We start from the raw sequence: 22153 nt of genomic DNA on the forward strand, positions 1-22153 counted from the left end.
CCTTCTACTCCCCAGTTTCTCCATCTTTCAGAAATGCTGGGTTGGCCTTTTTTCCATGGAAGGTGACGTATTTTCTCAGATATTATCCTCGTCATTCATAATCCCAACCAACTTGTTTTGTAGGTGGATTTTTCTATATTTACATAGATATTGAAAATGAAGCAATGATTAAGGAATTTGCCTGTGGTCAAATGAATAAGGAAGACTGAAAAAAAAAAGTGCCTCTCAGGAAGCTCAGCACTCAACAGCACGTGCTCTCATTGCATTTTCTCTTACAAGAAATTGCTCTTATTGGTGGACAGCATAGTTTGAAAGATATCATCTGGCCAAATATTTGTCCTCCTTTACATAATCTGTGAAATTATCAGTTTTGAAGAGGTAAAAATAAAATTAATTTCTTAACAGTTAATTACTATTCTCAATGACCTAACTTGGAGCCTGTGGAATAAGCTTGTGAGATAGTTTCTCTAGATACAAATATTTCGGCTGCTCAGTCTTTAAGACTTTTGAGAGAGAAAAAAACTATCTCTGTGTATACTCAATAAACACTAGAAAATAAAAAAAGTGAGTATTATTGTCACTAGCACGAGATCTGAACTATTTGAGTAGAATCATAAATCTTGCTTGGAGACATCTAGATCAATCTCTCCTTCAGTGAAAAACAATTTATAATAAAGTATAAGAAAAATCTACTGAATATTTCAATTACTCCTAAGTGGTCATTAGTTTGCTGTTAGAAGTAGCCTAACCTGTGAGTCTAGAAGAAGCAAAACTGAGAGCCACACACTGGTGGCTCACATCTGGAATCCTCGCTGCACAGGAGGATGAGACCAAGAGGACTGAGGAACAAAGCCAGTCTAGACAGAAAAGTCCATGGGACTCCATCTACAAAATAAATAGCAAAAAGCAGGGCTAAAGGCATGGTTCAAGTGGTAAGATTGCTAGCCTACATAGAAAGCTGACAGAGGCCCTGAGTTCAAACCTGAGAGAGAGAGAGAGAGAGAGAGAAAGAAAGAAAGAAAGAAAGAAAGAAAGAAAGAAAGAAAGAAAGAAGAAAGAAAGAAAGAAAAAGAAAGAAAGGAAAGAAAGAAAGAAAGAAGGAAAGAAAGAAAAGAAGGGAGGGATGGAGGGAGGGAGGGAGGAAGGAAAAGAAAGGGTTGGGAAGGTGGCTCAGTGGTAGAGTGTTTGCCTTGTGTTGGGAGCCGACAGTAAAACTCCAAGGTCATCTTGACCCTTGTGCTCACTTGAAGGCACATACAAGGAACTGGCTTTCATGAATAACACCAGGTGTCCGGGTTTGCCTTGCTATGTCTGTAGAATTTGTTTTACTTTCAGTTGACCTTGTCTTGTTTCTTTCTGCACCCTTGTTTTATTAAAATTTTCCTTGCTTTTCTGCACTATGGTGACCTTAGGTTACCACTTGACTTCTAATAGTATAAATAAGGAGAGTTAAAAATAAACGGGGCTGCAGTCTTGAGCTGCAGACCTCCCGACCCCATCCTTTGTCTTATGTCTTTATTTTTCCGTCCTTGCCCCCTAAATCAGGAGTCCCTTTCGTTGCAGGCTGGTTCCGGCAGCCTTGCATGCGTGAGGCCCTGGGTTCAATTCCTCAGCACCACATAAGCAGAAAAAGCTAGAAGTGGTGCTGTGGCTCAAGTGGTAGAGTGCTAGCCTTGAGCTGAAGAACTGAGGGACAGTGCCCAGAGGCCCAGAGTTCAGGCCCAGGACCGGCAAGAGGGAGGGAGGGAGGGAGGGAGGAAGGAAGGAAAAATGGAAGGAAGGGAGGGAGGGAAAGGAAGGAAGGAAGGGAGGGAGGGAAAGGAAGGAAGGGAAGGAAGCAAGGAAGGAAGACAAAGAAAGGAAAGGAAGGGAAGAAAAACCAGCTTTCATCCCACCTACATGGGGACAGGAGGTAGGTCTAGGTAGGACAAAAATGACGGTGTCCTGAAAACAGAAAATTCAAGAAGCATAACATTATCACCAAGATTAAACATTATTGGCCTGTTGGGGTGGCTCATGACTATGACTCCAGCTAATTGGGGTGGGGAGGGGCTCCAGAGGATCAAGATTGGAGGCCAGCCCAGGTAAAAAGTTAGCAAGACCCCCATCTCCACAAACAAACTGGGCATGGTGGTGTGTATCTGTAGTTCCAGCTATGAGAGAGACCTTAAGAGGACAAAAATGAAGACCCTACTTAAAAACTGAAAAGCAAAAGGACCAGAGGTGTGCCTCAGTGGTAAAGCACCTACCTAGCAAACATTAGGTTTAAGAAAAACATGTAGGAAGTGGTGCTGTGGCTCAAGTGGTAGAGCGCTCACCTTGAGCTGAAGAGCTGAGGGACAGCGCCCAGGCCCAGAGTTCAAGTCCCACGACCGACAAAAAAAAATGTAAATAGAAAAGAGTAGGACCCCCAAGCATCCAAAGTTATCATTGTGAGATCATGCACTGTACCTTGTCTTTAGCCTAAAGTTTCTGTCATAAATAAAAATAAGTGGGGTGTGAGAGAGAGAGAGAAGGGGAGAGAGGGAGAGAGAGATGGGGAAGGAGGGAAGAATCAGCTAATATTATTACTTTAATACATTGGGAGAAAGAAAAAACAGACTGATATAAAAATAAGAAATAAGCAGGGAGATGGAAGATGCATTCTTGGAAAAACAAGGGGGAAACAAACAGGGCTTGAGGAGAAATAGCTAATTTCACCTACTTCAATGACATTTCCTAGTGCAATGTCCTAACCCTAGCTTTCCAGCCCAGGCATCCCGTGTCTACAGAAAGACAAGTGGAAATATCAGGTGTTCGGCCATCTGACCCCACTGTGCTAGGCTAAGAGTCGCACCAGCCCCTCTGGGAAATGCTGTGAGTAGACTGGACCTCTCACCCACCCCACCCCAGGCTCCACCCCCTGCTAAGCCGTCGGCCCCTCGGGCATCGCCCCGCCCCTCGGGCATGCCCCGCCCCTCGGGCATGCCCCGCCCCGCGCGCATCGCCCCGCCCTCTGCCCTGCCCTGACCCCGCCCTCCCGTCCCTCTTCAGGGGCCAGGTCGGGCTGCGCTCCCTGCCGGCCTCACCTGCCCCGCTGCTGCCCTGCATCTGAGCATGGAGAGGAGGGCGCGCAGCCACTCCAGAGAGGCCCCGGGAAGAAGTGGGAGATCCTCCCCCAAGGGAGGCAGGAGCGCGAAGGCCGAGAAGCGCAGCCGAGAGCACGGGCGCCAGGATGCGGGGCACCAGCGGCGGAGCCCCGGGCGGTCAGGAAGCCCCGCGCGGGCCGCGAGCCCCGGGGAGCCCCGGGTCCCCGCCGCCACCGTGGTGGACGTGGACGAGGTCCGCGGCTCTGGTGAGGAGGGCACCGAGGTGATGGCGCTGCTGGAGAGCGAGCGACCTGAAGAAGGTAGGATCGAGGGGGCTCCGGGGACCTGGAGCGGCACCGTGGAAGAGGCGTGGGGAAGCTAGCAAGCCCCGCGGGCATCCGGAGAACCGCAGCTAGGTGTCCCGGGGCTCAGGGCCAGCCACGCACTGAGGCCCGGGAGAGGCGAGAGGGGCGTGTGCCCCAGGACCAGCAGCACGCAACCCAGCCGATGCTCGTGGCCATGGAAGGGCGGATGGAGACGTAAAGTACACCGAGAAGCCACTGGGAGCCTCGGGCAGTCATGGCCCCTCCTCCCGGCACCCCCACCCCGCAGGCTTAGCTAGATACACGCCACGTGTTCTTCGGGAGGGCATTCTTTCCAAAGGGCAGAGCCAAATAAAGAAAAGACAGGCCTGAATTTAAATATCAACGGTGCAATTCTAGTTAAGCAGTTGTGAGAATAAAATGAGTTGAGCTTGGGGCAAATAAGATGTTCAATTGCAGTTGACTCCTTGTAGCTAAACAACATCAGCTCCAAGGAGGGAGGGAATGCACAGAAAAGTGACCGTTTCACTTCTGCAAGTGAAGCAGTTTCTTAGAAACAAAGGTATGTAATGAATGGAAGACATTCATTATACCTGAAGTAGGCGGATGGTAGACATTGAAAGGAAAATAAGGAATAGCACATCACATACATAGCTTTCTGCTGGCTGTATTTTCACATTCCCTCATTATTAGCAATGTGATATATGCCAATTCATAGAAAGCTACAAGTTGAGGAAAACTCCTACAATTGGGATGTAGTTTCAATGGGCTGTATTAATGCCAAACCAATAAACCTTTGTTATTAAGGATGGTTGGACGTTCAATGCTACAGTAGCAGGTCACATAAGTCAGGTAGGCGAGGAAAGGCTCCTCCTCTCTTCTGGAGCCCTTTCCACATGCCAGGCACACACTGGCTGTTACATTGTTTCAGAGTCCCTTATCACAGATGAGGAAACATATACTGAAATTTTAAATAATTGGTCCAAGACCTCTGGCTAGGAAGTGGAGAGTGGGAATTCTGGAGTAAAGCTCTGACTCAGGTGCCCACCCTTATGGGTGCTGCTTCTGGTTTCTGTCATGGTGTCACTGCTAACTGCTACCAACTAGCCATGGCCTTGGGTTAATAGCATCACTTCTGTGGGTTTCCATCTCCTTAGCAGCTAGAACAGAAGACACCTAATGTGGGGTGACAAGTCCCCCAGGATGAGGCAGTTTTGCTGAACCCTGGCCAGGGAAGTGTCTGAGGCTTCCAGAAAACATTCTCTATCTCAGCACCACACTCCAAAATCAGGTTTGGGGGGGGAGAATGGGGGAATAAAGGGTCACCTTCCTCCCTCCCTCCTTCCCTCCCTTCTTTATTCATAAATATTTATTGAGCCCATATGTTGCATCAAGCACTATGTTAGGCCATGCGAACACAAAATAAAGGAAAACCTGCAAGACCTTGTGTCCCCCAAGGTTAACCGTCCTTAACACTATTTCATTTACCATCCTGCAAGTTCTGCATCCAGGTCCTTAGCACTTGCTTTTGCAGACGCTCAATTACACCATGTTCTGTGGTTTTCCTCCTCTAGTGGAGGAATTTCAGACTTCAGAGCTGGTAGGGGATGGGGAAGTTATTTCATGGAAGGTAAGACCCTGAGCTCTGTCTTTATCTGTACATGTGATTTCAGCCTTACGTGATATGAGACATTTAGTATAACTATCTTATTGTACAGATGAGGAAACTAGGTTTAAAGAAGTCCTCTGAGCCAGGTGCTGGTGGCTCATGCCAGTAATCCTAGCTACTCAGGAGGCTGAGATCCTGAGGATCACAGTTCAAAACCAGCCCGGGCAGGGAAGACCATGAGACTTTTATCTCCAATAAACTACTAGAAAACAGGAAGTGGCGCTGTGGTTCAAGTGGCAGGGTGCTCACCTTGAGCTGAAGAGCTGAGGGACAGCGCCCAGGCCCAGAGTTCAAGCCCCACGACTGACAAAAAAAAAGTCCTCTGCCCTGGTAAATGTCATCTGTGGACATGAGACTCACTGGGACTCTGGTCCAGTGTTCCATCAGCCCACACGGACCACACACCCTCAGTCTTGAGAACTCTGAGCACTCTTATATCTGCGTTCATTCCAATATTTCTGAAAGATCGCCAAACTGCTCTCAGGCTGATATCAAATATGTACTGACAAGTGACTACAGTGAATATAGAAAGGTTTCAATATAATTTTTTTTTTTTTTTAAGGAATCAAGTCTTCCGGTTTAGGGGCCTTCGAGTGGCTTCTTGTCCTTACTTCCCTCCTCTTCGTCATCCTGACTTTCCCCTTTTCTATCTGGTTCTGCATAAAGGTGAGTTTCCATGATGATTCAACAAGTAATTTCCTGGTGCCTCTTACTGACCAAAGCAGGCCACCTTTGCTGTGGCTCTGTCTGGGATGCCTGTGATACTACCTACCCTCCATGAAACTTTGGTTCCTTCAAGACCAGGCTCAAATGTTCCCATGAAGCCTTTATGAGTCCTTCAGACTGACAATCCCTTCCCTGTGCACCTGGGCCACTTTGACCCCCACTCCTCCATTTGCCACATGCATATTTACTGAGAGCTTGTTACCACCCATTAGACTGAGAGGCCCTTCAGGGAAGGGATCATATATAGTTCATCCACACCTGGTGGTCCAGAATAGAGCGTGACACCTACTCATCCACTCCTGACATGGAAGCAAACTTCTCAGGCAACTTCTATAGTTCATGGACATTCACCCATGGTAATGACACATGCCAGTCCCTGAAGTAAACAAGTCCCAAGCCAGTTCAAAAAACACATGCTGAGGTAGAATTAGAAATGCTGGGTATTTATTGGAGGCATTGCCTAAGTAGTTGAGAGACAAACAAGACTAGGGAGGAAAGACAGGGAATATAGATTTTTATATCTATATTCATAAGATATACTGTATAGTTTTCTTGTGGTAGCTCTGACTTGTTTTGGTGGCAGGGTAATGATACTAGCCTTAGAGATATCTCAGGAAGACTTCTTTGTGCTGTGGTTTTTTGGGGGAGGAGGTGGGGAATTTGAGAGATGTTAATAATTTTTCATCTCATCAGGTATCTGGCAGAATTCACCAGTGAAGCCAATTGGTCTTGGATTTTTAGTGGGAAGTTTCCATTTTCTTAAAGTTGTTTTTAATTTTTCCAGTTTTATTGTGATATACTTGAAAAGTAAAAATTATGTATATTTATTATACAATGTTTTTTTGGGTTTTTTTTTTGTCGGTCGTGGGGCTTGAACTCTGGGCCTGGGCACTGTCCTTCAGCTCTTCAGCTCAAGGTGAGCGCTCTACTACTTGAGCTACAGCGCCACTTCTGCTTTTCTGGTGGTTTATTGGAGATAGGAGTCTCACAGTCTTTCCTGCCCGGGCTGGCTTTGACCCGAGATCCTCAGATCTCAGCCTCCTGAGTAGCTAGGATTACAGGCGTGAGCCACCAGCGCCCGGCTTTACAATGTGTTTTTTTGTGGTGCTATACTTATGACCTCTGAAAAGCGAGACAATCCATCAAGGCACAGTGAAAGGTGGACAAAAGAAGTTTACAGGGCTGGGAAGGTGGCTCAGTGGTAGAGCGCTTACCTTGCATGCATGAGGCCCTGGGTTCGATTCCTCAGCACCACATAAGCAGAAAAAAAAGCCAGAAGTGGCACTGTGGCTCAAGTGGTAGAGTGCCAGCCTTGAGCTGAAGGTCAGCGCCCAGGCCCAGAGTTCAGGCCTCACGACCGGACCAAAAAAACCAAAAAAACGTTTACACTATTTACACCAGAAAGGGGTCCTGCGACTACCCTGTCCTGAGCTAGATCCCCAGAACCAAGAGCAGCCTCAACCACCAAACCTCCAAGCCTCCAAAAGGCAACCCCAACCTTTATTAGTCGGTCAGCAAACCTCCAATTAGCCAGTATGCAAACCTCCAAACCCCAGACCTCCAAAGCTCAAAAGCTCCAAACCTCCAAAGGGGAAGGCTTTTCCTTTTCTTCCCTTCCTCCTCCTCTGCAGGCCTCTCCTCTCTCCACAGGCCTGCCCTGCTCTGCGCTGGCAAGCTTTCCCCTCCTGCCGTCTCTCCCTCCACTCCTACTGCTCTCCATCCGTCCCTTCCTTCCTCAGGACTAATGGTTGATTTCCCGCCCCCCCCCAATGGTTTTCCAACTGCCATTCATGCTCCTCCCCCAAGCTGCCCACTGTCCAATCACTTCTTGACAGCTCACCCTGTGGGGTGACGCCCCACCCCCTCCTGCAGCACGTCCCACGGTGACATCTGCCTCTCAATGTCCTGCTCTGTCCAGTGACCGGCTCTGTGGAGCAGTGAGGCCCGCCTGTGCCCACCCCCGTCAGCAGGCCGGGCTACAGGGCCACACAGATTATTGGGCCCCACGCCGGTTATTACTCTATGAACCTAACCCAGGGCTTTCACATGTTAGATAAGCATGCTACTCCCACTCCCCAGACCCAATACAACGCTTTTACATCATATCTACTGTGAAATGACCATGATCATCAAACTCTATTACTTCATAGTTACTATTTGTGCATGGTGAGAACACTTAAAGATAATCTCTCAGCAAATGGCAAATTTACAATATAATATTTTTTCTTTTTTATTGTGAAAATACTGTACAGAGAGGTTACAATTACATGGACAAGATAATGAGTACTTTTTTTTAATGAGTACATTTCTTATCAAGCATTGTAGCCTCCTCCTTTGTTTCCCCTTCCTATCCCTTCCCATCCTCCCCTCCCAATCCTCCCCACCCAATCCTCCCCGCCCCCTTACAATATAATATTAACTGTCATCATCATTCTGTACTTTAGACCCCAGAACTCATTCATCCTATATAACTGAACCTTTATCCCTCATTAAACTTTCCAATAAGCCCAATAAGCACGTGCTATTCTCTGCTTCTATGAATTCAGCCTTTTTAGATCCCACTTGAGATTATGCAGTAGTTAATGTTCTGTATCTGGCTTATTTATCTTAAATTATCTTTCAGGTTCAGTATAGGGAGGGGACAGGGTGTCTATAGGAATCACACAGTTAGTTCCTGTTTCCATCAAACATGGTATGCTATGCAAATGAAGATTGTGTTTGAACCAATCAAACATCTATTGTTGGTGAAGTACCCTCCCCTGGTTGGCCTGGGTAGAAGAGACAGTTATGACAGTTGATCTGATGTGCCAAAGCACCTTTTGAAAGGGTGCATACAAAAAAGACTTATTGGCAACAGTACTGTAACAGTATTTGACAAAATTCAACTTTCAGCTGTGTGCTGGTGGCTCATGTGTCTAATCCTAGCTACTCTGGAGGCTGAGATCTGATGATTGTGGTTCAAGTCTATCTTGGGCAGGAAAGTCTATGAAACTCTTCAATTAATCACCAAAAAAGCCAGAAGTGGATCTGTGGCTCAAATGGTAGAGTACTAGCCTTGAGCAAAACAAGCTCAGGGACAGTGCCCAGTCTCTCAGCTCAAGCCCCAGGACTAGCACCACAAAAAGAAGAAAGGAGAAAGGAGGAAGGAGAAAAGAAGAAGAAGAAGAAGAAGAAGGAGGAGGAGAAGGAGAAAGAGGAGGAGGAGGAGAAGGAGAAGAAAGAGGAGGAGGAAAGAAAGAAATCAATTTTCAAAGAGTGCTTGCAAAACAGTATCATACAGAATCATCTATGTTGCTGCTTTAAGGTGAAAGAAAGATGAAGGAGGAAAATGGACTTGTCTATGATCACACATTATTTCTTCATTCAACAATGTATACTGAAAACTATGTTATCAGGCTTTTTTTTTTTTTTTTTGCCAGTCCTAGGGTTTTAACTCAGAGCCTGGGCACTGTCCCTGAGCTTGTTTTTGCTCAAGGCTAGCACTCTGAGACTTGAGCCACAGTGCCACTTCTGTTTATGTGGTACTGAAGAATCAAACCCAGGGCTTCATGCATGCTAGGCAAGCACTCTACAACTAAGCCACATTCCCAGCCCCATATCAGGCATTTTTTAGGTACAGAAAAAAGTCTATATCACAGTCTGATGGGTATAAATAAGTAGGATCAAATCATTTGGGAGACCTCATATCCTGATACTGAGCCAAAAAGTAGAATTGGTTTTTTTAAAAAAAATATTTTTCTATTGTACTAGACCGAGTATTCTACACAGATAATCTTTTTGTCATTTTAAAATATCTCTACACATTTTCAGGGTGCTCAGCTTTTCAAGGTCCATGAGAACTGGCAAATTAAAGTCCACTGGACCCCTTTTGAAGCAGCCTTAGAAGAAACTGCAGTTTGGAACAAAATGTGTTATTAAGATATATTCTCTGTGTTCAGTAGCTAGGGAGGGATGCATAGAAAAGCTAGCAATGCTTAAATCACTGCAAAGATAGAAGCTCAAAGAAGTTCTGATAAGATTTGCTTTTGGGAAATCAAATTGGAAGCATTTTAGACCATAATTAAGTTTTTAATCAAAATTCTGCCTGCAGACTCAAAAATTAAAATTGGTCACTATACTTTTTCATTGTTCTCTCTCTGAAATTCTACAGGTACTAAATCTAGATGTTAGAATATCAAGTAGTTAGCCAGGCGCCGGTGGCTCACGCCTATAATATAATCGTAGCTACTCGGGAGGCTGAGATCTGAAGATCGAGGTTCAAAGCCAGCCCTGGTAGGAAAAGTCCGTGAAACTCTTATCTCCAATAAACCACTAGGAAACCGGAGGTGGCGCTGTGGCTCAAGCGGTTGAGTGCTCGCCTTGAGCTGAAGAGCGCAGGGACAACATCCAAGCCCAGAGTTCAAGCCCCACGACCGACCAAAAAAAAAAAGTATCAAGTAATACAAATTTATTTTGAGTTCTCAGAACAAATTATTTCTGATACTTAGGCTTATTCTCAAGAGGCTGGTGCCTTTGAAGATGTTATTTTTTATCTTGATTTGAGAGAATTGCATTTCCCACATTTCCCTTTAGGTTGTACAAGAGTATGAGAGAGTAATTATTTTCCGACTGGGACACCTGCTTCCTGGAAGAGCCAAAGGTCCTGGTAAGAAAAAAATTTTTTCTTTTTAACCCACACCCTCACTCACTTCTTAATTTTTGATTTCTCTAATCTATGTACACGTAACACAGAGGTTACATGAAGCTACTTGATTCATGAAATCCATATTCCTAATCTGTTATAAACTGTGGAAGTTATTAAGAGACTGTTCAGTCATAACTACCAAGTTCTAGGTGCAGAGCTGGAGTATGTATACCAGGGCCAGGCTGACTGGAATAGCAAGTCAGCTTGGGAGCCACATCTGGACAGTGGGCTGAGGATCGTGGGTGTGGTTGGAGTCAAGTGACTTCTCAGAGAAAAGCTGACCTAGTCCAGAATCCAAGGGGCCAGATTAAATCATGGAAGACAAGGAAGTTCTGTATCTCAGTGACAAATTGGTCTTTAGCTGGTAAAATAGATTGAACCATTCCTGAGTTTCAGACCCTCCATGCTAAATTATGAAGATATTTGGATGGTCAAACATGGCTGCTTTCTAGAACCTTAAAATCAAGTGAAGATCCAGGCTGGTTATGAGGTATAAACAAAAAAAAATCATAGTTTGGAGATACAAGTCAGTCATGAAGGTACAAGAAGGAGCAGAGTATAGTGGCTCATGCCTGTAATCCTAGCTACTCAGAAGGCTGAGGTCAGGAAGATTGTGGTTTGGAGTCAGCACAGGCAAAAAGTTCTTGAGAACCCATCTCAACCAATAAAAATCTGTGCACAATAGCATGATCCTCTCATCCCAGCTACATAAGAAGTATAAATAGGAAGATCACTGCTCAGACCAAACCTGGATAAACAGGAGACTGTTAAAACCAGAAGATAGAGCTCAAATAGTATAATTCTTTAGAAAGACTAAGCCAAAGCCCAACAAAATAAGTACCAGGGAATGGGTACTTGAAGGGGGATGGGCAAGGGGAGAGGAATAGATGAATGAAGCAGGGAAGGAAGAGAATCCAATCAAGAATCATTGTACCTACCGCAGAATTGAGAAAAATAAACAGGGTTTAGCGATTCACAACCCAATAAACAGGCCCACACAGAAAGAGAAGCGTACCTTGTAGCTCCAGGACATGGGCCATCTTGCTCTGACCCTGGTGTTCAGGAGCCTTCTCCACTGAGGCTGAGGAGACCTGGTAGCTGAGTTGCTCCCTAGATAGATCCTGAGCTCTGTGAGGTTTTGCTGATTCCAACAGAGTTGTGATTCATACAGAAGCCCACAATAGCCAAGGGATTTGAGAAAAGTCTCAATCCATCTGTAGGTGTTTATTGTACATAGCAGCGGGTAGGTGAGGACCAGCTAGCTAGCTAGAATGCTCCTAGCATCATGGCACTGCTATTCTGATTACCTCTGGGGCTTGCAGTTTAGGAAATAAGTGCATGGAGATCGCTGGTTCTAAAGTGGGACTCATGGGTAAACCATATAAAACTATTTCCCAGAGCACTAAAAGGCACTAAACTATTTCCCAAGATTAACAGTGAGGCATATGCTACTATTCTTATGGAGCTCAAATCTGGTGAAGGGGCAGGTATGTGGTTAAGTCTAGAAAGGTCAGCACCATGACCAAAGTGACCTACTATGCAGTAAGCTAGGAAGAATCCCTGTTTACCTCTATGGTCCTAAAGTAAGTTGGAATAAAGCTCCCTTTTAGCCTCCAAAGTGTCTCAGATTGAATAAAAAAATTATATGGTTACATCTTAGCTACAAAAATAGACCACTAGAACAGAGGTGGAATTTCACAGTGGTCTCTGTGTAGTTGGCAAGCACTGCAGTGTGCATTCTGATTCTGAAAAAGTGACTGTCAAACTGTCTTCACACTTGTTACTCACCTGTCCCTCTTCCTCTCCCTCTTCTAGGTTTGTTTTTCTTTCTGCCCTGTCTGGACACCTATTACAAGGTTGACCTCCGTCTCCAGACCTTGGAGATACCCTTTCATGAGGTAAGGTGAATGGTGGCCTCTGTTTTTTCCCCACATTTACATGACTATGCCCAAAAGTAGGACAAAAAGTAGAGATGTGGCCATCGGAATTAAAAACAGTTGTGTAGGAAGGATACAAGCAACAGAACGGAAGGCAACCTAGGGAGTGGGAGAAAATATTTGTAAATCATGTGGCTTGTAAGGGATAAATATCTGGAATATATAAAGAATTTATATATATCAACAACAAAATAAGCAAAGACCTGACCCAAACATGGATAAAGAACTTTATGATTATTCATCTTATTTATCTACTGAATGGTCATTTAGCCTACATTTAGCTAAACACATTTGGATGTTATTTGGTAAGTCATTTTTAGATGAAATTAGAATTTAAGTCTGTAAACGTTGAATAAAGGACTAGAGACATAGCTCAACACACACACACACACACACACACACACACACACACACACACTATTGGTTCTATTTCTTGAGAATCAATCTAGATTTGAATAGAAATTTTTCCAACGAAGATATACAGATGGCCAACACATGAAAATATGGCTGACATCACCAATTGCTAGGTAAATGCAACTTAAAATAAGAACATATCATCTTGTAATCAGTAAAAGAGCTAGTGTAAAAAAATCACGAGAGCTGAGGACATGGCTCAAGTGGTATAGCACCTGCCTAGCAAATGTGAGGCCCTGAGTTCAAACCTGACTACCACGAAAAAAAAAATTTAAACCAAAAATAACAAATAGAGAGGAGGATGAAGAATGACTGGAACATGTGTGCATTGCTGATGGGAGAACAAGATGGTATCACACCATCTCCAGAGAACAGCTCGCTGAGCACCGGCTACTCAGGAGGTTGAGATCTGAGCATCACAGTTCAAAGCCAACCCAACCATCAGAAAATCACAAGTGCTGCTGTGGCTCAAGTAGTGGAGCACTCACCTTGAGCTGAAGAGCTCAGGGACAGAGCCCAGGCCCAGAGTTCAAGCCCCATGACTGAAAAACAAAAACTAAACAACCAAAATGTTATCACTATACAATCTAGCAATTTCAAAGAACTGAAGGCAGAGTCCTGAAGAAATTCATGTTCCTAGCAGCATTATTTACAACAGCCAAACAGGAGATCCAGCCCACGGATAGCTGAATAGATACAATGTGCTATGGACCCTATAATGGGATATTATTCATTCTTAGAGGGATGGGGAACCTGCTAAGGCCCATTTGATATTTATATCATTACAATGTCATACAAAATAACCAATACAGGCAGATGGTTATGAGCAGCAAGTAAGAAATATTCAAGAAGCATGTGTGTCTGTCCTGTTCCAAATGATCTCATGGGTTCTTACACAGCATGCAGACAGGACATTCCCCACCCCTGCAAGAAAGGAAAATGAGACATATTGTACAACATGGATGAAGCTCAAGAACATCACGCTAGTGAACTAAGCAATCACAAAAAGACATATAATCACAGAGACAGATGGTAAAATGGTGCTTTGCAGAAGCAAGAGGAGAGGAAATTAGGGAGTCGTTTAATAGGTACAGTGTTTGTTTTACAAAAATTTTGAGGTATAGAAAAGTTGCACAATATTATGAAAGTAGTTAATTCAGTTATGTGCTTAAAATAGTTCTGACAAGCTAACAGGCTCACACCTGTTAGCCTAGCTACTTAGGAGGCTGTGATCTGAAGATCATGATTTGAAGCCAGCCTGAGCAAGAAAATCTGTGAGACTCTCATCTCCAATTAACTACTAAAAAGCTGGAAGTGGAGCTACTGCTCACATGACAGAGCACTAGCCTAGCAGGGAGAGCATCCAGGTCCGGAGTTCAAGCCCCAGGACCAGCATACATATGCATAAACAGAGAGAGAGAGACAGACAGACAGACAGACAGACAGACAGAGACCAGAGACAGAGCCAGACAAACAGGTCATGTTGTCGTTTTATGTTATGTATACCGTAACACATAAAACCATCACTACCCATAAATTACCTGTTGACATATAACCTCCCAAACTTCTATGTGGGTATATTTATAGAATTACATATGTGTGTATGTATATCATACTATATGCATATTTTATATATACTATTTTGTAGCCTGCTCTTTACCAAACAATATATTTTTTTTTCATGTTAGCTCTGTTTCTAGCTCATTATTTTACTTTTTGTGCAAGTCCTGGGACTCACATTCAGGGTCCAGATGTTGTCCCTAAGCTTTGTTTCTGAAGGCTAGTGCTCTAGCCATTGAACCATAGCTCCACTTAGGATTTTTAGTGGTTAATTGGCAGTAAGAGGCTCATGGACTTTTCTGCCTGGGCTGGCTTTGAACCTCAACCCTCAGATCTGAGTCTCCTGAGTAGCTACTATTATTAGAGGCATAAGCCACCAGTGCTCAGCCTAGCTAAGTTCTTTATAATGTCCCTATAATTAGTCTAGAAGTGGAAATGTTGAGCGTACAGCTCTTGAAGGGCTTTTCATATGTACCATCAAAATGCCTTCTAGTGTACAACCAGCAGGTGCTGTACTACTATTTTTGGTTTATTTTTGAGATTAGGTATTGCTGCTTCCTGCTCAGACATGCACCTGGACCACAATCTTCCTGTTTTTCACTTCCCACTATAACTGGGATGACAGGCATGCAGCCACCATATGCAATTTCTCCCAGTGAGATAGTATCATGAACTTTTCTGCCTAGGCTGCCCTTGAACCATGATTCCGTAGCTTAGCCTCCCACATAGCTGATGGGGCATTCCACTCCATCCGTGCTGTGTGAGAGTACTACTTTTCTAGAACATGCCTTTCTTTTAGTAGATTTGTTGACCTAAATTTAGAAAGACCTGATGTAAAACCAATTGAATGTTTACACCCCAAATTATACTTTACTGCTTTTTTATTAAAGGAATTACAACAGGATTCCTTTAAATTATGAGTTCTTTAGTGTTGTATCTTTTTGGTTTTGTATTTTTTCCAAACAGGATCTCCGATGCCTATGCTAATTTCGAGTGATCCTGATCCATCAACTTCTGTATTCTTGCCCTCTAACCACCAGCTGGCATCTACAGCTGTTTAGTGTGTACAGCTCTTAGTATAATTTTCAAAACAGGTTTAGTTTGGTGGTATAAGGATTTGAACTCAGAACCTAGTGCCTTTTGGCAGGTGCACTATCACTTGAGTCATGCCTCCAGCCCTTTTCATAGCTGGCATGACAGCTACATCACCACACCCAGCTACTTATTAAGATGAGGTTCCCCAAACTTCACCCCAGCAGGCCCTCAAATGATGGCCTTTCCAATATCTACTTCCTGAATAGCTAGGATTATAGGTGTGAGTCACCAGCACCTGGCTAAAATAGGTCTTTTTTGAATGAAGGATAGGCTAATTTTTCTTTTTCCATGCTATACTTTCTCTGAGAAAAAAATCACTTTGAATACCTTTAGCTCTCCACCCACATAGGGAAGGAGTCCAAGAACCCAGCCTGTTATCCACACATTTTTTTTTCTGCCTAGGTTGTAACTAAAGACATGTTTATAATGGAGATAGATGCTGTCTGCTACTACCGCATGGAAAATGCCTCTCTTCTCCTACGCAGTCTTGCTCATGTGTCCAAAGCTGTCCAGTTCTTGGTGCAAACTACCATGAAGCGCTTGCTAGCACATCGCTCCCTCACTGAAATTCTTCTGGAGAGGAAGAGTATTGCCCAAGATGTAAAGGTAATTAGCACTCGTGATTCAAGATGCCAACCCTTAGGGGACAGAGAGCTCATTAGGAGGTTCCCAGTTGGCCTCTGAATCAATTCTAGTCTCTAGTTGAGCCTCTCAACACCACCTCTACAGTAACTCCATGGAGTGCACACTCCCTGCGAAGTAGTACTTGGTATGAAGTTTGGGAGTGGCTGCTGGAAGGAGTGATGGAGCTGCCAGGGCTGGGGGGAGGGGCTGCTGAGATACCAAGGTGACTGACTGCACATGCTTCCCAGGGGCTTAGAGGCTAGCTGGGGAGAAGCACAGTTAATATGCAGTTAAATAAAGATAGCTTCAAAGACTTGGAAAAATTCTATTAAGTGAAGTAAGCCAGGCTCAAAGAAACATAGGTCCCATGGTTTCCCTTATTTGCAATAACTAGTATATGTCTGAGACAAGCAGAAAAGGTCAGATAAGTCGATGGTAGGTGAAATGAGCCCCAAGATAAGTATTCAACTGTTTTTTCTTTCTTGTGATTGTTTCTAACATATTTATAAGATGATTTCTTTATTGCTTTGTATGTCCCTCCCCCACGGTATAACACCTGCTTTCATTGTATTTGATGTTGGTATAATTTGCGGAGGGGAAGGGGAAAAAAAAACATTTAAATAGGGATACAGGTGGACCCATTGCAACAATGAGATGTACAAATCGTTATGTCAAAAACGAACTTTACAACTTTTGGGGGGAGAGGAGAATGGGAAGGGGAAACAAAGAATGAGGCAACAATGCTTGGTAAGAAATGTACTCATTACCTGGCCCATGTAATTGTAACTCCTCTACAGTATTTTCACAATAAAAAAAATTGAAAAAAATAAAGATAGTTTCAAGTAAGACTTTCAGAGGTTAAGATGCTGCTCAGCCTTCCATGATTAATCTTACAGTGCTTTGTCTGGATTTAATTGGAGTTCAAGGAGAGAAAAGTGAACACTGCCCCCAAGTAGACTCATGAAAGAAAACACAAGAACAAAGCAGAATTCCAGACAACTGGCCAGTCCAGTGCATTACCACCAGTGACTGACTGTATCATTGAAACCACAGGGCACCTAAGGAGGTTGTAAATCAGATGTAGGAAGGAGAACCTCAGATATTAGGGCACTAAGAATCAGAGGAACTGCATGATGACTGCATATGCAACCTGAATCATCACTAATTTTAAAAAGACGCAGTATCCAAATATTTGTGATGTGTACAACCTAGGAGGTTTGGGGAGAAGAATCCAATCCTGTGCCCTTATCAGCATCTTGTCAGCCTTGCCCAGCACTACTCCATCCATGCTTCCCCTTCAAGTCTGCCTTCCTCTTAAAAGACACCTGTGATTATATCTGGAGCCCACCTGGCTTATCCAGATATCTTCATTTGAAGGGCCTTTGACTTTCTCTCATTTGTAAAGTGCTTCTTGGACTAACGTTCATAAGTGCTAGGGATGGGGACATGGACATCTTTGGGGGCCACCGTTCAGCCTACCACATGGTTTTTAGTCCCACAAAGGATTACCGAGTGGCACGCTGCAAGTAAAACAACTCTGCACCATGCACTGTGAGGCTTAACCAAGGCAGGCAAGCAAGTAGCATCCTCTCAAGGAAGTGTTCTTAATCTAGAACGGTGGCCATCAGGCACAGGTTGCTCTTCTCCTACCCAAGCCTCTCACTGACATCCCAACTCTTCCCTCCACAGGTTGCCTTGGATTCAGTGACCTGCATTTGGGGCATCAAAGTGGAGAGAACAGAAATGTGGGTAGGAAAATAACCATGAAGATCAGTACAATAAGGGAAGATATTCTAGTTTCATTTTCCATTTGAAAATTTGAGTACTCTCTCCACCTTGGCACAAGCTTAGAAAAAGAGAAAAAAATACCTAACATCTCATAGCCAATATACACACACTGTAACAATTGGACAAATTATTCTTGGTTCTTTTCATTATGTATTAAAAAGCCCTTTTTTAAAAAGACGAGGTTGACGTAAAACTACAATTTAGCCATTTAAAGTTGCACAGTTGCTGGGTGAGGTGGCTTATACCTGTAATCCTAGCTACTCAGGAGGCTGAGATCTGAAGATCAGGTTCAAAGATAGCCAGATCAGACAAATCTGAGACATTTTTAGCTACAATTAGCCAACAAAAAGTCAGAAATTAAAGCAAAGTTCATGTGGTAGAGCACCAGCCTTCAGCAAAGAAATTAAGCAAGAGCTCAAGGTCCTGAGTTCAAGCCCATTATTGGCAAAAACAAAAACAAAAACCAAAATCTGTACATCTTAGGTGCCTTAGCCTATTTATTCATCACTACCATCTAATTTCAGAACACTGCAAAAGAAAACCTGCATTTATCTAGTAGGACCTCTCCCTATCACCCCACAAGCCCTGACAACTACTCATTTCTTTCCATGGACCTACCTATTCACATAAATGGGATCATAGGATGAAACCTTTTTTGTCTAGCTCCTTTTCAACTTAGCACAATGTCTTCAAGATTTAAACCCATGTAATAGCATGGACCAGCACTTCATAACTTTTTTTGTTGTTGTTGGTCGTGGGGCTTGAACTCTGGGCTTAGGCGCTGTCCCTCAGCTCTTCAGCTCAAGGCGAGCGCTCTGCCACTTGAGTTACAGTGCCACTTCCGGTTTTCTAGTGGTTTATTGGAGATAAGAGTCTCACGGTCTCTCCTGCCCGGCCGGCCTTGAACCGCGATCCTCAGATCTCAGCCTCCTGAGTAGCTAGGATTACAGGCATGAGCCACTGGTGCCTGGCCTTCATAACTTTTTTAAATCAAATATCCATTCATTACTCAGCCACATTTTGGCTGTTAGGAAGCAATGCTGCAACTACATTCATTAGCAAGATTTTCGTGTGAATATCCTTTTCCACTCTCTTGGCTAAATTCCTAGGAGTAGAATTACTGGACTAAATGGTAAGCTCTAGAACTTTTTGAGGAACTGCTAAGCTGTATAAGCATTAGATATAATCAGGGCAAGAAGCCAGTTTGGTACCTTTTGTACTAAGATTGTTCTTACTTAGTCAGATCACTTCAAAACTAGTTCGTTTCTAAACTTAGGCACATTCCTGTTCACTTTGATATAAATTATATATCTAGTCAAGGCTGTTTTGCATTGTTCATATGGAACGGCTGGGATGTAGATTAAATCTTAAGTGGAGGAAATGCCAACCACCTGTGAACGCCAACTACAAGGTGTAGGGAGAGACCAGCAGCACCTCCCTGCAGTTCCTGTTTGAGGCACTGATCCCCGCATATTCTTCCCAGCACACCCCATCTGCTGCTCATGGAAGAGAGTAGAAAGGCTGTCAGGAAGCCCTGGCTGTCAGTGTCCAGTCCACACCCACCTGCCCGCTTCTCTCTTTCAGTAAAGACGTGAGGCTGCCGGCTGGGCTTCAGCACTCCCTGGCTGTGGAAGCCGAAGCGCAGAGACAGGCCAAAGTGCGGGTGAGCCAGGAAGGAGCACCCCACCCTCCACTGAGCTGTTTCTTTGAGAAACACCACAGAACCTAAAGGCAGGCCTGCTTGCTCACCTTCCCTTCATGCCCGCGCTGGAGGAATCTGGCTTGCGTCCCCACCACTCGGCTGAAGTTGCTCCCAGGGTGGTCACAGCCTCTGATCTGTGAAAGGCCTGCCCCTCTCTCCAAAGCTGCTGCCAACAGTGGCTTCTGCCCCCCCTTTCCTTAAAAACATCTCCCTCCCGCCCAATCCCTCTCCTCGCACAGGCATCTCTCCTTGAGTACTCTCAGCCACCTGTTCCTGCTAGGTACAGGAATAGGTTACAGATGAAGGAATAAAGGGAGGTAGAGTTCTCAAAGGAGGCAGATTTCTCTCAAAGAACGGAGTAGGTGAAGGAGAAAAATCCCTAACCACAAGGGATAGCCGATCACTTTGGGACACTATGAGAAAGTGCAGAGAGGTGTCCTCTGGCAGAGTTGTTTCAAGATAACTGAGCATCATCCTCGCAGCCTGTTTCCAGGTGACATTTGGCTACTAAGTTATCTATTTGTTTGGGGGAGATGGGGATTGGGGCTTGACACTAAGAGCCTTGAGTTTGTTGGTCAAGTGCCCCCTTGAGCACCCCATTTTATTTTTGCTTTAGTTACATTTTTTCAGATAGTGCCTCATGATTTTTTTTTAACTGTATTTTTTTTGTCTTTTCTTTTTTGGTACTGGGGATCGAACCCAGGACGTTGCGCTTGCTAGGCAAGCGCTTTGCCACTGAGCTACATCCCAGCCCAGTGCCTCATGCTTTTGTCTAGATCAGCCTTAAATCATGAATCTTTCAGCCCACCTCTCAAGTAGCTGGGATTATAGATGTGAACTCTTAACTTTTTTTTTCCAGTAGTAAGTTTTAAACTCAAGGCCTCGTGCTTGCTGGGAAGGTGCTCCACCACTTAAGTCATGTCCCTGTGTCCTGCCTATTTGTTTGGACCAAGTTGAAATGAACCAATTCACGTTCCATGCCTTTGCCTGAACACTAGCCAGCTTTTCTTCCAGACAGCAAAATTCTACTTATTTTTCAAGCTCACTAGACATTAGTAATTCCTCTAACACTTTGCTTTACTTGTCATGGCCTTGGACAAACTATCTTAAGTTCAACTGATAACAGTCTATCTTACCACTCCATATCCTTCTAAAAGGATGCTGACTGAATTTGTTCCTTGGTGTTGCCACCTCAGAGATGTATAGTGCTTGTTGGCTGTATCACAACCAATAGTGAGTGAAACCTTCACGAGTGAAGCATAATCACTTTGCTTTTCTTCTTCTATTTTTCAGATGATCGCTGCAGAAGGAGAAAAGGCTGCCTCCGAGTCCCTAAGGATGGCAGCTGAGATTCTATCGGGCACCCCAGCTGCCGTCCAACTTCGATATCTGCACACGCTTCAGTCGTTGTCCACAGACAAACCTCCCACTGTGGTTTTACCTTTGCCATTTGATATGCTAAATTTCCTGTCTTCTCCCAGCAACAGAACTCAAGCAAGCATCCCTTTGCCAAGTTCTCCCAAATCTGTAGAGCCACTAAATCCCAAGAAGAAAGACTCTCCCATGTTATAGAGTAAAGCCACACCCGAGAGGCAGCATTCAGTCCTCCTCCTCTGCCCTTCTTTGGTTACCAAAAGGAACATTCTCACGCATTACGTCACAATGTGGCCAGTACTAAGAACACAGTGACATAATGACAGAGAAGCAATCTAACAAGTTTAGGTCATCCTGAAAGAATACTTCTGGAAAGATCTTTGATCGATATTCTCATCTGGACAGAATTTAATGTCTAAATGTAGTTCAATTTTGACTGAAGACTTAGTTCAGGTATCTTTTTGACTACTAGATATTCTTTAGCCTCTTTAACAGCCCCTTTGTAGCTGCCACAGCCCTGTCTCTGAGCCCTTACCACAAGCTGCTTAAGATGTAGGCTTCTCCCAGTACACTCCCAATTTTTCAACATCTTGTCTAATATGTCCTCCTCTCACATGCAGTCTATGTTCCTCATCCCCAGCCCTGAGAGTCTCACTGCAATGACAGCTCCTCCGTGAACACAAGAAAGAGATATACCAAACTTACACGTGACTGGAGAATTTAAATACAGTTCTTTGTATGGGCTTTGCTGTGTCAAATAGAAAAATCAATAAAAGGACAAAAAATGTCTTATATTGGTGCTTTAAGATGTGAGGAAGAATCACTATAAATAGGTTGTATGTATATAATTTATCAGATTGCTGTCAAATCTTTGAAGTCAGATGGGGGTAAGGGAAGTTGGTGGACCTGCTTAGCAATCTCAAGTGAAAACTTGCCTTGAGGTTCTGAGAGACTGGCTTACCATATTTGAGGCAAGGAAGTTCCGATGAGCTCTAGGTGCTGCTTCCTATCAGTGTAGCTAGAGGGCACCAGGCTCAGGCTTGGATAGCAAGCATTTCAGTTTTGTAGGTAGGCAGGCTCTAGGGTGTAGGCTACAGCAGCTATCCTTGTAGTATGTGTGTGTGCATGTGTGCCCATGTGCATATGTGCTATACTGGGATTCAAACACAGGGACTGGGCAACTGTCTCT

General features: G+C 44.2%; 1 protein-coding gene across 2 annotated transcripts; it reads left to right on the plus strand.

Moving 5' to 3' along the window:
* The first annotated feature begins 3074 nt into the window (after positions 1–3074).
* Nphs2 (nephrosis 2, idiopathic, steroid-resistant (podocin)) lies at positions 3075–21770 on the plus strand. 2 transcript variants are annotated; one of them, XM_013015416.1, is made up of 8 exons: positions 3075–3388; positions 5623–5726; positions 10359–10431; positions 12286–12368; positions 15879–16082; positions 17790–17845; positions 19473–19551; positions 20884–21770. In XM_013015416.1, the coding sequence occupies exons 1-8, from the start codon at positions 3097–3099 to the stop codon at positions 21160–21162; spliced, it is 1170 nt and encodes a 389-aa protein (XP_012870870.1). In that variant the 5' UTR covers positions 3075–3096; the 3' UTR covers positions 21163–21770. The 2 variants fall into 2 exon arrangements, with proteins under 2 accessions (XP_012870870.1, XP_012870871.1); XM_013015417.1 differs by lacking the exon at positions 19473–19551 and having other exon boundaries at positions 17790–17849.
* The last annotated feature ends 383 nt before the right edge of the window (positions 21771–22153 follow it).

This window comes from Dipodomys ordii, unplaced genomic scaffold (genome assembly GCF_000151885.1).
Source record: "Dipodomys ordii isolate 6190 unplaced genomic scaffold, Dord_2.0 Scaffold27, whole genome shotgun sequence".
NCBI lineage: Eukaryota > Metazoa > Chordata > Mammalia > Rodentia > Heteromyidae > Dipodomys > Dipodomys ordii.

What these genes read in the sequence shown, in the direction of transcription:
- Nphs2 (XM_013015416.1), top strand. Translation starts at nt 3,097, where the DNA reads ATGGAGAGGAGGGCGCGCAGCCACTCCAGAGAGGCCCCGGGAAGAAGT. An exon ending in GAGCGAGCGACCTGAAGAAG is followed by an intron (nt 3,389 to 5,622) that starts GTAGGATCGAGG and finishes TTTTTTTTTAAG; the next exon opens with GAATCAAGTCTTCCGGTTTA. An exon ending in TGGAAGAGCCAAAGGTCCTG is followed by an intron (nt 10,432 to 12,285) that starts GTAAGAAAAAAA and finishes TCCCTCTTCTAG; the next exon opens with GTTTGTTTTTCTTTCTGCCC.